At 32.8% G+C, this 13,380-nt stretch overlaps 1 protein-coding gene across 1 annotated transcript; it reads right to left on the bottom strand.

Annotated features, from left to right (window-relative positions):
- Nucleotides 1-594: 594 nt before the first annotated feature.
- LOC131160875 (uncharacterized) lies at nt 595-11,202 on the bottom strand. Its single transcript, XM_058116753.1, has 3 exons — nt 11,030-11,202; nt 10,753-10,832; nt 595-764 (listed from the first exon to the last, which is right to left on the bottom strand). Exons 1-3 carry the CDS (start codon nt 11,200-11,202, stop codon nt 595-597), a joined length of 423 nt encoding a protein of 140 aa, XP_057972736.1.
- Between the last annotated feature and the right edge of the window lie 2,178 nt (nt 11,203-13,380).

Below are 13,380 nucleotides of genomic sequence, written 5' to 3'. Positions count from 1 at the left end.
GACATCGCGACGGTTGATTTATGAAACATCATCACTTTAACCAAAACATGTTAAATTCCCTTGGTTTTTTGTCATCAAAATAAGATTCGTAAGACTTGTTAGGCCAACAATCTCCCCCTTTTTGATGATGACAAATAAAGAGCAAAAAGAAGTGAACCTTGATAAGGCTCCCCCTTAGTATAAGCATACTTTTAAAATGTTTTGAAAAAGAAAAATAATCAGTAATATGATCAAATAGTTCTAGATTCAAGTTCAGATGCCATGAAAGATCTATATATCAATTAAGTATCAATACATCATAGGTAATATCATCATATCAGTATTAGCAACATCATTCATGTCAACTTTACATTTCATGTCCTCAAGACCTATATATTTTGCTCTCATTTTTGCTCAAACATTCTCCCCCTTTTGACATCAATCAAAAAGGTAAAAGTAACAAAGCAAAGGCAAATGTAGACACAAGAAGCAAATATTCATATTCATCCATAGATGTATATAGTGTCAAAAATATCTAGAGACAAAAATTGATGTATAAAACAGATACAACTAGAGAACTGAGATACACAACACAAAAAGCAAAAAAAAGTAATCTCAATCATCAACAACTGCATCATCATCAGTTGTATCATCATCAACTACATCATCATCAGCGGCAACATCATCTTTAGTACTTTCATCATCTTCTTTGTCTTCCTCAGATTCTTCATCAGATGCATCATCACTAGGAGGTGCAGAGCTGATGTTCATGGGATCTACACTACCTAAGGAACTAGCTTGATGTTGTTCCATACAACTAAGTCACTGGTCAAGTGAGGAATAGGTAGAGTGAAGTGAGGCAAAGCTATCTTGAAAAGACTGAAATCCTAAATGCATATCACTACTGAAAGTAGTGAACTGATGATGGAATGGAATAAACCGGGAAGAAGCTTCAAGCTGGTGTTTTGGTTACTGATCAGAAGGTGGAGCAGGTGCAACTACTTGTCTTGGTGGTCTACTTCCTTTAAGAAACCAACCCTGTTCATGTTTCACATATCCCATTTGTTTCAGGGTTGTGGAGAAGAAAAGATCGTAACTACTCCATTTTATATACAGCTCAGTAGGAATGGTGACATCAAGGTGAGCAAACAGAAGATTAAGGATACCACCATACGAAAGAGTTACTCGTCAGGCTTCCAATCTTGCCCACATCCATTTAAGAAATAAACTTGACAAGTTGAGTTTCTTCCCCTTCAACATACACCACATGACAAAGCAGTCAACATAACACATGTAATCATGTGAACCAGCTTGGGGTAAAATATTGTACTTCATTATTTTCTGAAGCATCTATGCTTGGAGGTTCAATTGTTTTTATAAAGGAGGATTTCCAAAATATACGAGCTCTTCAATCATTATTAATGGTAGGAATTCCTCGGGGGTAAAACCTTGTTCTTTAATTCAAGTTTGTGCAAGAGCAGGGCACTTAAAGTCACCTTGGTTAATATGGAGAATGGGGGCCAATGTTTGCGAAGTTAGGGCAATTGTCTTTCCCTTAACTTCAATAGTGAGTACTGATCCTCCTTGCACCATATTCGCATAAAAGATATTTACTAAATTCATATAAAGCCCTTTTGATTGATAAACCACAAAGTTTTTCCAACCATTGCCCTAAACATCGGCAGAATATTGGGAAACTCTTATTCAAAGAATGCGGTATTAAGGACTTTACCTAAGATGGGTTCCATAGAGTGAAGATGTTGTCGATATTGTTGCTTGGAGTGAGGAGCAATGAGCCATCTTTCAATATTTTTGTCATCCTTTCTTGAAGTCGCTCTGCGGTTTGCTGTATTTTTGGTTCGTGGCATTTTGATTTCAAAGGACAATAAAAACCCTAGGAATTGCGAGTAGGTGATGTAGGAAGATGATTTTCTCATTTTGATCAGAGGATTTTGAGGTTTAGAATCAATGGAAAATGATGAGAAGGGAGTTCGGGCGAGTGATGGAACAGGGTCAATTGACTGGGATCTAAAAAGTTAGGGTTTCACGCTAAGAAGTATATAAAATCCCATCAGTCCAGTCGACTAGGTTAGTCGCCTGACAATTAGTAAATTTAAATTTTTACAAGATAGTAGCTTGACAGTCGACTGGGTCAGTCGCCTGACCTCACCAAACTTTTCAACAAACTCTTTTCACTCATCAGGTATCCTTCCTAAACAACTTCCCTACTATGTAATAGGCCAAGTTCTCTTCTTATTGATATAAAGCTATCTTCTGGAAGAGGTTTGGTGAACATATCTTCCCATTGGTCATTTGTATTCATGAATTCAAGTAATATATCTTCTTTTTGCCCATGATCTCTTAGAAAATGATGTATTATGTCTATATGCTTGGTTCTTGAGTGTGATATAGGATTTTTGGAAATATTTATAGCACTGGTATTATCACACTTTATAGGTATAGCTGAGTACTCTAAATAAAAATCTTTTAATTATAATTTCATGCAGAGTGTTTGTGCACAACAACTACCTGCTACCACATACTCAACTTCAGCAGTAAATAAGGCTATGGAATTTTGCTTCTTAGAGAACCAAGACACAAGTGATCATCCAAGAAAATGACAAGTTCCACTTGTGCTTTTTCTATCAATTTTACATCCTGCATAATTTGCATTTGGATAACTAATCATCTCAAAACTAGTGTCCTTAGGATACCATAGACCAAAGTCAATAGTGTCTATCAAATATCTTAAGATTCTTTTACAGCTATCTGGTGAGATTCCTTAAGGGTTGATTGAAAACGAGCGCACATGCATACACCAAACATTATATCTAGTCTACTAGCTATCAAGTATAGCAAACTACCTATCATTCCTCGATAGTATTTCATATCAACTCGTTTTCCTTTTTCATCCTTATCAAGACTTATGGAAGTATTCATTGGTGTTCCTATAAGCTTGCTACCTTCCATGTCAAACTTCTTAAGCATGTCCCTTATATATTTTGATTGATTTATAAATATTCCATTTTTAGCTTGTTTGATCTGTAGTCCTAGGAAGTAATTTAACTCTCACATCATACTCATTTCAAATTCCTCTTGCATACATTTTGCAAAATCCTTCCACAAATTTTTGTTTGTAGCACAAAATATAATATCATCAACATAAATTTGTATGATAAGCATTTCTTTATTTTTAGATTTAATAAACAAGGTGATGTCCACCTTTCCTCTTGAAAATCCATTTTCTTGTAGGAATCCACTCAACCTTTTATATCAAGCTCTAGGAGCTTGTTTTAACACATATAATCCTTTTGTTAATCTAAACACATGAGGTTATTTATATCCTCAAAACCAGGTGGTTGTGCCACATAGACTTCTTCATTAATATATCCATTTAAGAATGCATTTTTCACATCCACTTGATAAAGTTTAAATTTTTTGTGAGATGCATAGGCTAATAACATTATTATGACTTCCATTCTTACTACGAGAGCAAACGTCTCAGCTGATTTAGATGTAATCCCAAGAGGGGGGTCAATTGGGTATTTTTTTAAAAAAATATTTGAAACTTATTTATCAATCAATCCCTATTTCTATGTTTAACTAATTAATGGCTTGAATTTAATATTGATTTGAATTACTAAATCAATGAATTCCTTTTCACCCAATTAAGTGCATGTAAAGTTATTCAACAAACACAAGCAAGCTGGAAATTGAAATACGATGCGGAAAATAAAAAGGATAAGGGAAGAGAGAATGCAACCACGATTTTATGAGATTCAGCCAACCTGGCCTACGTCCTCACCTTGGGCAACCCACTCAAGGATTCCACTATAATCCCTGCTTCTTAAATTGGGACGGAGCTTTCCTTACAATCTGCTGCTTGCAAGAGGTACAGCTCCCTCCTAATCCGCTACTTATAAGAGATACAGCTTCCTCCTAATCCGCTGCTAACAAGAGGTACAGCTTCCTCCTCACACCCGGTTTACAACTCGAACCATGTTTACAATTTAGGCTCAAATCTGCAAACACTCAATGTTGCTTCTAACAAAAGCTGGTAAGTACAATTCAAAGTCCTAGTACATTAACATATGATGTAACTTGAAGCTCAGAATGTATGGAAACGATACAATTGTTTATGTATGATATGTTTCAACACACAAATCCCTCTTTAACCAAAACTCCCAAGTAAAGAAATATTTGAAATGCTTTGGAGTATATTACGGTTCTAGTTCACTTTGTAAAGATGCACAAATATGTCTAATGTGAACTTGATAAAAGTCTTATCTTGAATATTTTATCAATCTATATCAAAAAGTGTTCTATCAAATATTTAATCACAACTCGATCTTTGTAATATGTACATTGTACATGATATGTAATTCAAATATCAAAATACTAAGTATAAGGTTTTCCAAACAAAATATCCTTCAATAAGATAAATATTTATGAATACCAAGGATATATATTCAAGTGTTTTAATATATCTAAAATTTGAATCTTTTAACTTAATACACACTTGAATCAAACCATTCAATCAATCACACAACCTTAATCAAGTAACGATCTTGTTTAAAAAATAAATATGTATATGGATATGCTCATCCAAGATCAACCTTTAATACTTAATCAAAAATAGATTTTTTCAATAATAAGCTCTATGAACACAATATGTATATATGTATATATACTCTAGAATCAAAAACAAATCAACCAAAAGCTAAACAACTTTCTCAAGTAATGATCTTTTCAAAATAAATTTTTATATGTATGTCCACACTCAAGATCAAACTTTTCTAATGATGTTCAATAACAAGTAATGAGATGAGAAGTTCTTGAAAATAATAACTTGAATGATCAAACCTCAATACCAACTTGACAATCAAGATATATAAGAGAGATCCCTTTGAGATTCTAAATTGATTTGCCCAAACTCGATGAGTAGAAGTTGAAGTGTAGGCAATCGTATAGCAATAAGAGCAAGTTTCTCAATATTCTTTCAATAAGATGTGTTCTTCTCTTTCTTGTGTGTCTTCACTTAGTTCTAGGGTTTAGATATTTAGTATTTATAGTGTCTTACCCTCAGGATTGATCTCAACCGTTGGTTCAAAGAAAAAGCTCGTGAGTTCATTTAATAAAAATCTAATTTTTAAACTTTCCCGCGACTTCAGGCTGCTAATATTGAAGTTCAGACGACTGAAGTTCCAGGGTCAAACAACCGAAGTACCTCGGCCTTCTTGCTATGTTTTCTTATTAATTTTTCAGGCTACCGAACTTAATCTTCAGGCTACTAAGGGTGAGTTCAGGCTACTTAAGTCCCTTTTTTCTCAATTTTTCTTTTTTTTTTTAATTTAAAAATATATTTTACTTTCTTTCTTGGCTCTTTTATAAAAGTACTTTCTAAAGTTTTAAGAATATTTCTAAGTCCATGAAAGTCCCCTAATGATATATATAAAATGCATGAATCCTAAAATCATTCTAAGTTATGTTGAGCCTCAAATTAAATCATATGAAAATGTAAATACATAATATATAAATACTCATTCCCAAGATGTTCTTGAACTTTGCCGCTTGCATCTTGATTTTTGTACTCTTTGAGTTCCATGGATCTTGCCAAGATTTGTTAGCTTTACTTTGTGACTTCCATGACTCGTTATCCTTTTGTACATGCTTAGTATAGGTCACGTTCATAAACTTAATGTACAGATCAAATACCAAGTGATTTATCATTATCAAAACCGGATTGGACTCGTAGAGTCAACAATCTCCCTTTTTTTTATGATGACAAATGCACGAGCAAAAATATATAATGGGTTACGCCTAACAAGATTCCCCCTCAATTAATGCATCAAATTTTCAATGAATGATAATATGTTCATGTTCATCCACAAAATTTTTAGCCTAAATCCAAATGAAATATGAAATATGCTCATAAGAAATATGCGCATGATGTTTCAACCATGACATAAATAACAGTTTCTCCCCCTTTGTATATCTAATCCTTTGCATAACATCAATAACAATTGTTTTGCTCATTCTTCTTTGCTTTTGATTTTTTTTATTATTTTTGCTTCCAATTTTTCTCCCCCTTTTGACATCGACAAAAAGGTGTATAATAATAAGACACGAATGGACATACCCTTATATTCTTCTCCCCTTTGAAATTTGAAAATTTTAATCTTATTCAACCATCAGATTTGGAAAACTTTTACTTCTCCCCTTTTTACATCAACCATCTCCCTTGCATAAGTTTCATCGATTATGTGAGGATACCAGTTATTGATTGATGAGATATCAAATGTAAACTAATGTTATATCAAATGTGAACAATATATTGATACCAAATGTTGATTAATGCGATACCAAAAGTTGATTGATTTGATACCAAGTTATCACATCTTAAGTGACGTTGCTCCCCCTAAATTATGTCATCTAATATAATTCTAGGCAGCCACACTTATTTTACCTCAGAAAAGCTCTCCTCTCTTTTACTTATTTAAGCTTATACACATTACAGATTATGCAATTTAAAAAAATCTCTCCCGCTTTAGTTCTCATCCAAAAATTTACTCTGGTATATATCTCTCACCTTTTCGAATCTTCAAAACAAGTTTTTCTATAGATATTTGTTTTAAATACATTCCGAAAAGAATTGTAGCCAGAAAGACTAACCATACAGATCCTTATTATATCAATGCATTTCAAAACAAGGTCATGTGGTTAACTCAAGCAATTTTCAACAATGCAATATATTTTTCATTTTGCATATTCAATAGAATCATCATAATTAAGTGCATGCTACAGAAAGTTCACTGCACATCTAAGCATAATAAGATAGGAAATCATTTTAAGATGCTCCCCCTATGAATTTTAATACTTGCGTAGATGAAATGAAATGCTTATGCTTATCAAAGATTTATGTCACTACTAGTTCAAAGCCATATAAGCAGTCATTGTAAAATATTTTGACCAACTATAGAGATACTATGATGCACATGAGTTCTTTATTCTCTTTCTCTAGAAATGGAGCTCAGCTCCCCTAAATATTTTCAAGCATGCAACAAGTTTAGTTCAGTATAGTTTTTAACGCAACACTTATCTAGTTAACATGTTGTATCAAATATACACACAAGAAACATACCATTCATGATTCGATGCCATATGTACATACAAAATATGATACTAAATGTGATTATTCTTATGTTTTAGAGCCATAGTATTTTCAAGTTAGTTTGCTCCCCTTCATCTATACACTTATCATATTCTTATGTCTTTTCCTTTTAATCATTATTCACCAGTATAGTCAAGTGTTCTAAGATTTTGAATGATTTATACTTGACTTTAATTGCTTTAGCTTAGAAAACTAAAAAGTTATAAACAATTTTACTTTAGAGTCATGAGCCTATACTGCTTCTTTTTTTATGGATCTCAATGCACAGGTTTCCTAGTCAATTGCATTATCATGTAGATTGAAACCTATAGCATATAGCTTAGCCATTTGACACATTCAAACTCTTCTAATAGATTTGACTTGAAGTTTGAGAGCTTGTGAAGTGAGATTTTGCAAATACTCTTAACAGTTTAATTATCATTAACTTTGGAAGAATATCCATTGTGTGTGGACAATATTCAAAATATTTTCGTGAGAGTGAATATATCCAACTACATAGGCCAAAGAGCAATTTTGAATAATATTAGTTTTGGAATACTGCTCTTGAGGTATTTCTGACTATCCAATTATTCGATGGTATCCCACAAGTATGATCTCATTTTTTAAGTAAGGGATTGAGCCAATGATAGATGAATATTTATCGGATATGATCATGGTATGGTAAAGATTTCTTGTGCAGGAAGATGCTTAATCAAGATAAGGGAGTTTTGCATTTTAAGCACAAAGGAATATTTATTAAAGAAGTCTTGATAAACAATTCAATCCTTTAGAGAATTCCATTGATTTGATTATAACGGGATATCCTTTAATGAGCACTTGATAGATATGGAATTTTTTATTATTAGTGCTTGTGTCTAGAATGATAACCGATTTAACCATTTGAACCTTCAAGAATGAGTTTAGGATCAAATGATTTTTAATATATGATTTATTCCTAAGGCTCAGTCTTATGCATTGGACATGATCTGCTTAACTTAGGATTTTAATATTTAAGCATAGGTTAAGCAATAAGACTTATTTGTTAAACAACAATGCTTTAATCCATTTGGAAGTGAATTTGTTCTTCAATGTTGTGATTTTTGTTACTCATTGCAAGGATATTAGGTTCTTCATATTTTAATAGTTAATCTCTCAACCTTCACATTGAGTACATCAAGATTTGCATGCTATTCAATATTTTAACATTTTACCCAATCATTACAATATAAAAGCATTAGATAATTAGATTGGATATCTTGCTTAAAAAATCATATTGATTTAACTTTCTCTTAGGATTCTTAGTATAATGATACTGATTACGCGTCAAAACTGCGTAATTGAGTATCTTAACCCGGGCTTTATGGTTTGTATTTTTAATTAAATGTCCAAAATTGTCCAATATTTTAATAAAGTGCCAAAATCATCATTCTTGAACTTTATTGCACTATTTATGAAGTTTTGGTAATTTTTTGTTGCAGGAAAAATCTCGGAAACCAAAACCGACACATGTTCGTATTTCATGCATAACTTTTCCATCTGAGTTTTGATCTAGATGATTCAAATTTCTAAAGAAAAAGGAAAGGATTATCTACAACTTTCATGTTTTGAGTTTTGTGAGAAACGGGCTCCAGAAGAGTCAGATTTGTGATGAACAGAGAACCAAAAAAAAATGAAAAAATATAATAATTCAAGTCCTTTCAAACGGGCCGGGTCAGATTCATCTTGGCTAGATCCGGGTCTAGGGCAACTCAGCTCCCCCTTAAATCCCCTTCTCCTTCTCCCCTGTTCGGTAGGCAACCCTGGGAGGGCTCTCCTCACTTCTTCTTCTTCTTCTCCCTCTTGTTCCTTCTCTTTCTGTTAGCTTTTTTCTATTCTCTCTCTCGCAGCTTCTTTCCCTTGTTTTCTTCTTCTTCTTCTTCTCCTTATCCTTCTTCTTCTTCTTCTTCTCTTCTTCTTCCTCTCTTGTTACTTGCTCCTGGAATTTTCTCTGCCAGCAGGTTCTCCAACAGCAGCAAATTTTCACGGCTTTTTTGCCTCACCAACACAGCCTAGCCGAGGCTCTCATCCTCTCCACCAGCCACCCGAAACTAGCAAGGCTACTCCAGAATTTCCCTGCTGCCACAGCACCACTCTAACAGTAGTCCCCGAGCACAACAGCAACAACCCAAGCCATCCTCTCCAGCAGCAGCTTCAGCAGCTCCTTCTTGCAGATCTCTCTCTCTCTCTCTCTCTCTCTCTTCTGTATTCTTTTATTTTCTTTCTTTTGTTTTCAATTGCAACAAAATATTTCTTTTCTCTTCTTTAGTTGTTTATTAGAATTTTGAAGATTGTTTGAATGGGTGTTAAGTTATTTTAATTTGTTTTAGTGGAGTTTAATATTTATTTATTTATGTTTCTTTTAATTAATGTTATTATTAGATTGGATGGATTTAATTTTAACTCCTTTTATTTATTTATCATTCCTTTAGTTCCTTTTATTTATGTTTCTATTGTGTTTTATTCTCATTTAAGTCAATTGATAGTTAAACTTTGGTTCAAGTTCTTGGTTTGTATTAAAATTTTAGTCTTTTAATCTGTGTTTGAATTTTGTCTGTGTTTCCATTACGTGCTTTAATTCCATGATCAATGTTACCATTTTTAATTAGCGCGTGTTTTGATGTCTCCTTAGGTAGATTAGAGTTTCCATTCGTACTCTTTAAATTGAAGCATGCTAGTTTTAGGACTTTAATTTAAGTTTTTGTTTAAGTCTCCAAAATTCTGAAAAATCCGGAATCTGAACTGAGTTCAGTACATTTTTATTTTCAATTGGGAGAACGTGAAATTGAGAATAAAACGCATTCCCTAAGGAAACGATCTAGCCCTTGGGCTAAACATTACACGACGTAACTCCTATACTTGGGATAGCTTCCGAGCTGCTCATTTTTCGAGTGAGTTAGATACACATACTAAGATCTTCATTCTAAGCATATACTATTCCCCAAGCCTATTAGTCATCACGACCCTATTACTAGTCCTAAGAACAAGGAAAGAATTAAATGATCATGTGATTCCAATTTGAACCTTTCTTGATTACCCAATTCATTTTCTTGTCTTTGTCTCGAGCACCTCTAAGTGGACACTTATATCAAGTATGCCTTTTCATTTTACAAAACAAGCAAGTTTTGTATATACGTGGGAAAGCATGCTTATTTCTTTTCTTCTTACATACGAGACATAACTATGAAATTTTTGAGATACATCCAAACTCATTTTGGAGATATACTTTCTTTGAACTTCTAAGGGTTTATTTAAACTCTCTTCAGCATGTTCATCTATTTTTCTATCTAAATAGGTGATCTTCAGAATCTTCATGATTTTCTTCTTTTCTAGAATAGCATAATAATCTTTTAATTTCTCTATTTATTTAGTTGTCCTTTCATTCTCATTTTTCAAATAGATTTTCTCCTTAGCTATCCTAGCTAGAAGCTTATTCATTTTAACTAAAGCTTTTCCTAGATCTCCATATGAAGACATGCTTTCATTACATGATTCAACACGTGATTCCACCCAAAATTTATCACAATAAACATCATATGAAACATTGCATGCATTATTTAAGAAATTATCCACAGATGATTTCACACCTGATTCATTACAAGCATTGTCATAATATTCATCATTTGAATTATTGCATACATTAATAGCAATATTGTCACAAGGGACACTGCAAGAATCATTATTAGAATTATCTTGAATTAAACACATAATTCATTGCATAGTACAACGCAGGATTCATCACATGATTTTTCATATGATTGATTGCAAGATTTATCACAAAAATCATCACATAAATCAATAAATGAATCATTATATGAGCTAAGCTGAGATACATATACCTCCTCCTTGACTAACTCATTTTACTTGCAATTAGCCACCTCTTGATCATTTGAACTTGATATTTCTAGAGTGGTGGTTTCTTTCTCCAAGGTTTCTCCATACTTCCTATCAAGTTCTTCCCACATATCTCTTACACATGTATATGCCGTAACTTCATGAAAAATGTTAGATTCTAAAGCACGATAAAGCATATCCATGACATTTGAATTTGTATGTATTAAATTAGCATCATTTTCATTTGAAGACACACAAATTCCTTTAACTATTACTTTCCACACCTTCCAGACCATTGATTTTATAAAAACACTCATTTTCAGTTTCCAAGCCAAAAGATTTTCACCACAAAATATTGGAGGACTAGGATAAGATCGCCCCTCACTGAAAGGGGTTACACCGATGTGTGTCATGTGATCTTTTTACAAATGAACTATTAAATCTACGTAAACTCACTTTGATACCAATTGTTGATTTAGGTGTAATCCGAAGAGGGGGGGTGAATTGGGTATTTTTTTTTAAAAATCTTTGAAACTTATTTACCAATCAATCCCTATTTCTATGTTTAACTAATTAATGGCTGGAATTTGATGTTGATTTGAATTACTAAATCAATGAATTCCTTCTTACCCAATTAAGTGCATTAAAGTTATTCAACAAACACAAGCAAGCTGGAAATTGAAATACGATGCAGAAAATAAAAATGATAAGGGAAGAGAGAATGCAACCACGATTTTACGAGGTTCAGCCAACCTGGCCTACGTCCTTGCCTTGAGCAACCCACTCAAGGATTCCACTATCATCCCTGCTTCTTAAATTGCCCTTACAATCCGCTGCTTACAAGAGGTACAGTTCCCTTCTAATTCGCTGCTTATAAGAGATACAACTTCCTCCTAATCCGCTGCTTACAAGAGGTACAACTTCCTTCTCACACCCGGTTCACAACCCGAACCATATTTACAATTTATGCTCAAATCTGTAAACACTCAATGTTGCTTCTAACAAAAGCTAATGAGTACAATTCAAAGTCCTAGAACATTAACATATGATGTAACTTGAAGCTCAAAATGTATGAAAACGATACAATCGTTTATGTATGATATGCTTCAACACACAAATCTCTCTTTAACCAAAACTCCCAAGTAAAGAAATATTTGAAATGCTTTGGAGTATATTATGGTTATAGTTCACTTAGTAAAGATGCACAAATATGTCTAATGTGAACTTGATAAAAGCATTATCTTGAATATTTTATCAATCTATATCAAAAAGCTTTCTATCAAATATTTAATCACAACTCGATCTTTGTAATATGTAAATGTACATGATATGTAATTCAAAGATCAAAATACTGAGTATAAGGTTTTCCAAACAAAATATCCTTCAATAAGATAAATATTTATGAATACCAAGGATATATATTCAAGTGTTTTAATATATCTAAAATATGAATCTTTTAACTTAATACACGCCTGAATCAAACCATTCAATCAATCACACAACCTTAATCAAGTAATGATCTTGTTTAAAAAATAAATATGTATATGGATATGCACATCCAAGATCAACCTTTAATACTTAATCAAAAATAGATTTTTTCAATAATAAGCTCTATGAACACTATATGTATATATGTATATATACTCTAGAATCAAAAACCAATCAACCAAAAGCTAAACAACTTTCTCAAGTAACGATCTTTTCAAAAACAATTTTTATATGTATGTGCACACTCAAGATCAAACTTTTCTAATGATGTTCAATAACAAGTAATGAGATGAGAAGTTCTTGAAAATAATAACTTGAATAATCAAACCTCAATACTAAGTTGACAATCAATATGTATAAGAGAGATTCCTTTGAGATTCTAAATTGATTTGCATAAGCTCGATGAGTAGAAGTTGAAGTGTAGACAATTGTATAGCAATAAGAGCAAGTTTCTTAATATTCTTTCAATAAGATGTGTTCTTCTCTTTCTTGTGTGTCTTCGTTTGGTTCTAGGGTTTAGATATTTAGTATTTATAGTGTCTTACCCTTAGGATTGATCTCAACCGTTGGATCAAAGAAAAAGCTCGCGAGTTCGTTTAATAAAAATATGATTTTTAAACTTTCCCGCGACTTCAGGCTACTAATGTTGAAGTTTAGGCTCCTAAAGTGACTTCAGGCGACTGAAGTTCCAGGGTCAGGCTACCAAAGTACCTCGGCCTTCTTGTTGTGTTTTTCCATTAATTCTTTAGGCTACTGAACTTAATCTTCAGGCTTTTGAAGAAATTTTTCAAACTACTGAGGGTGAGTTTAGGCTACTGAAGTCCCCTTTTTCTCAAATTTTTTTTTTTTAAATTTAAAAATCTATTTTACTTTCTTTCTTGACTCTTTTATAA

This window comes from Malania oleifera, chromosome 7 (assembly GCF_029873635.1).
Source record: "Malania oleifera isolate guangnan ecotype guangnan chromosome 7, ASM2987363v1, whole genome shotgun sequence".
Taxonomy (NCBI): domain Eukaryota; kingdom Viridiplantae; phylum Streptophyta; class Magnoliopsida; order Santalales; family Ximeniaceae; genus Malania; species Malania oleifera.
Note: the sequence above shows the minus strand (reverse complement) of the source record. Positions and strands in the feature narration are given on the sequence as shown.

Excerpts from the sequence above, each read along its gene's own strand:
- LOC131160875 (XM_058116753.1), bottom strand. The coding sequence starts at position 11,202 with ATGGATATGCTTTATCGTGCTTTAGAATCTAACATTTTTCATGAAGTT. Across the intron at positions 10,833-11,029 it reads CAAGAGGTGGCTAATTGCAA|TGTCCCTTGTGACAATATTG; the intron begins GTAAAATGAGTT and ends TGATTCTTGCAG. Across the intron at positions 765-10,752 it reads CAATGCTTGTAATGAATCAG|GTAGTGTAGATCCCATGAAC; the intron begins GTGTGAAATCAT and ends CTAGTTCCTTAG.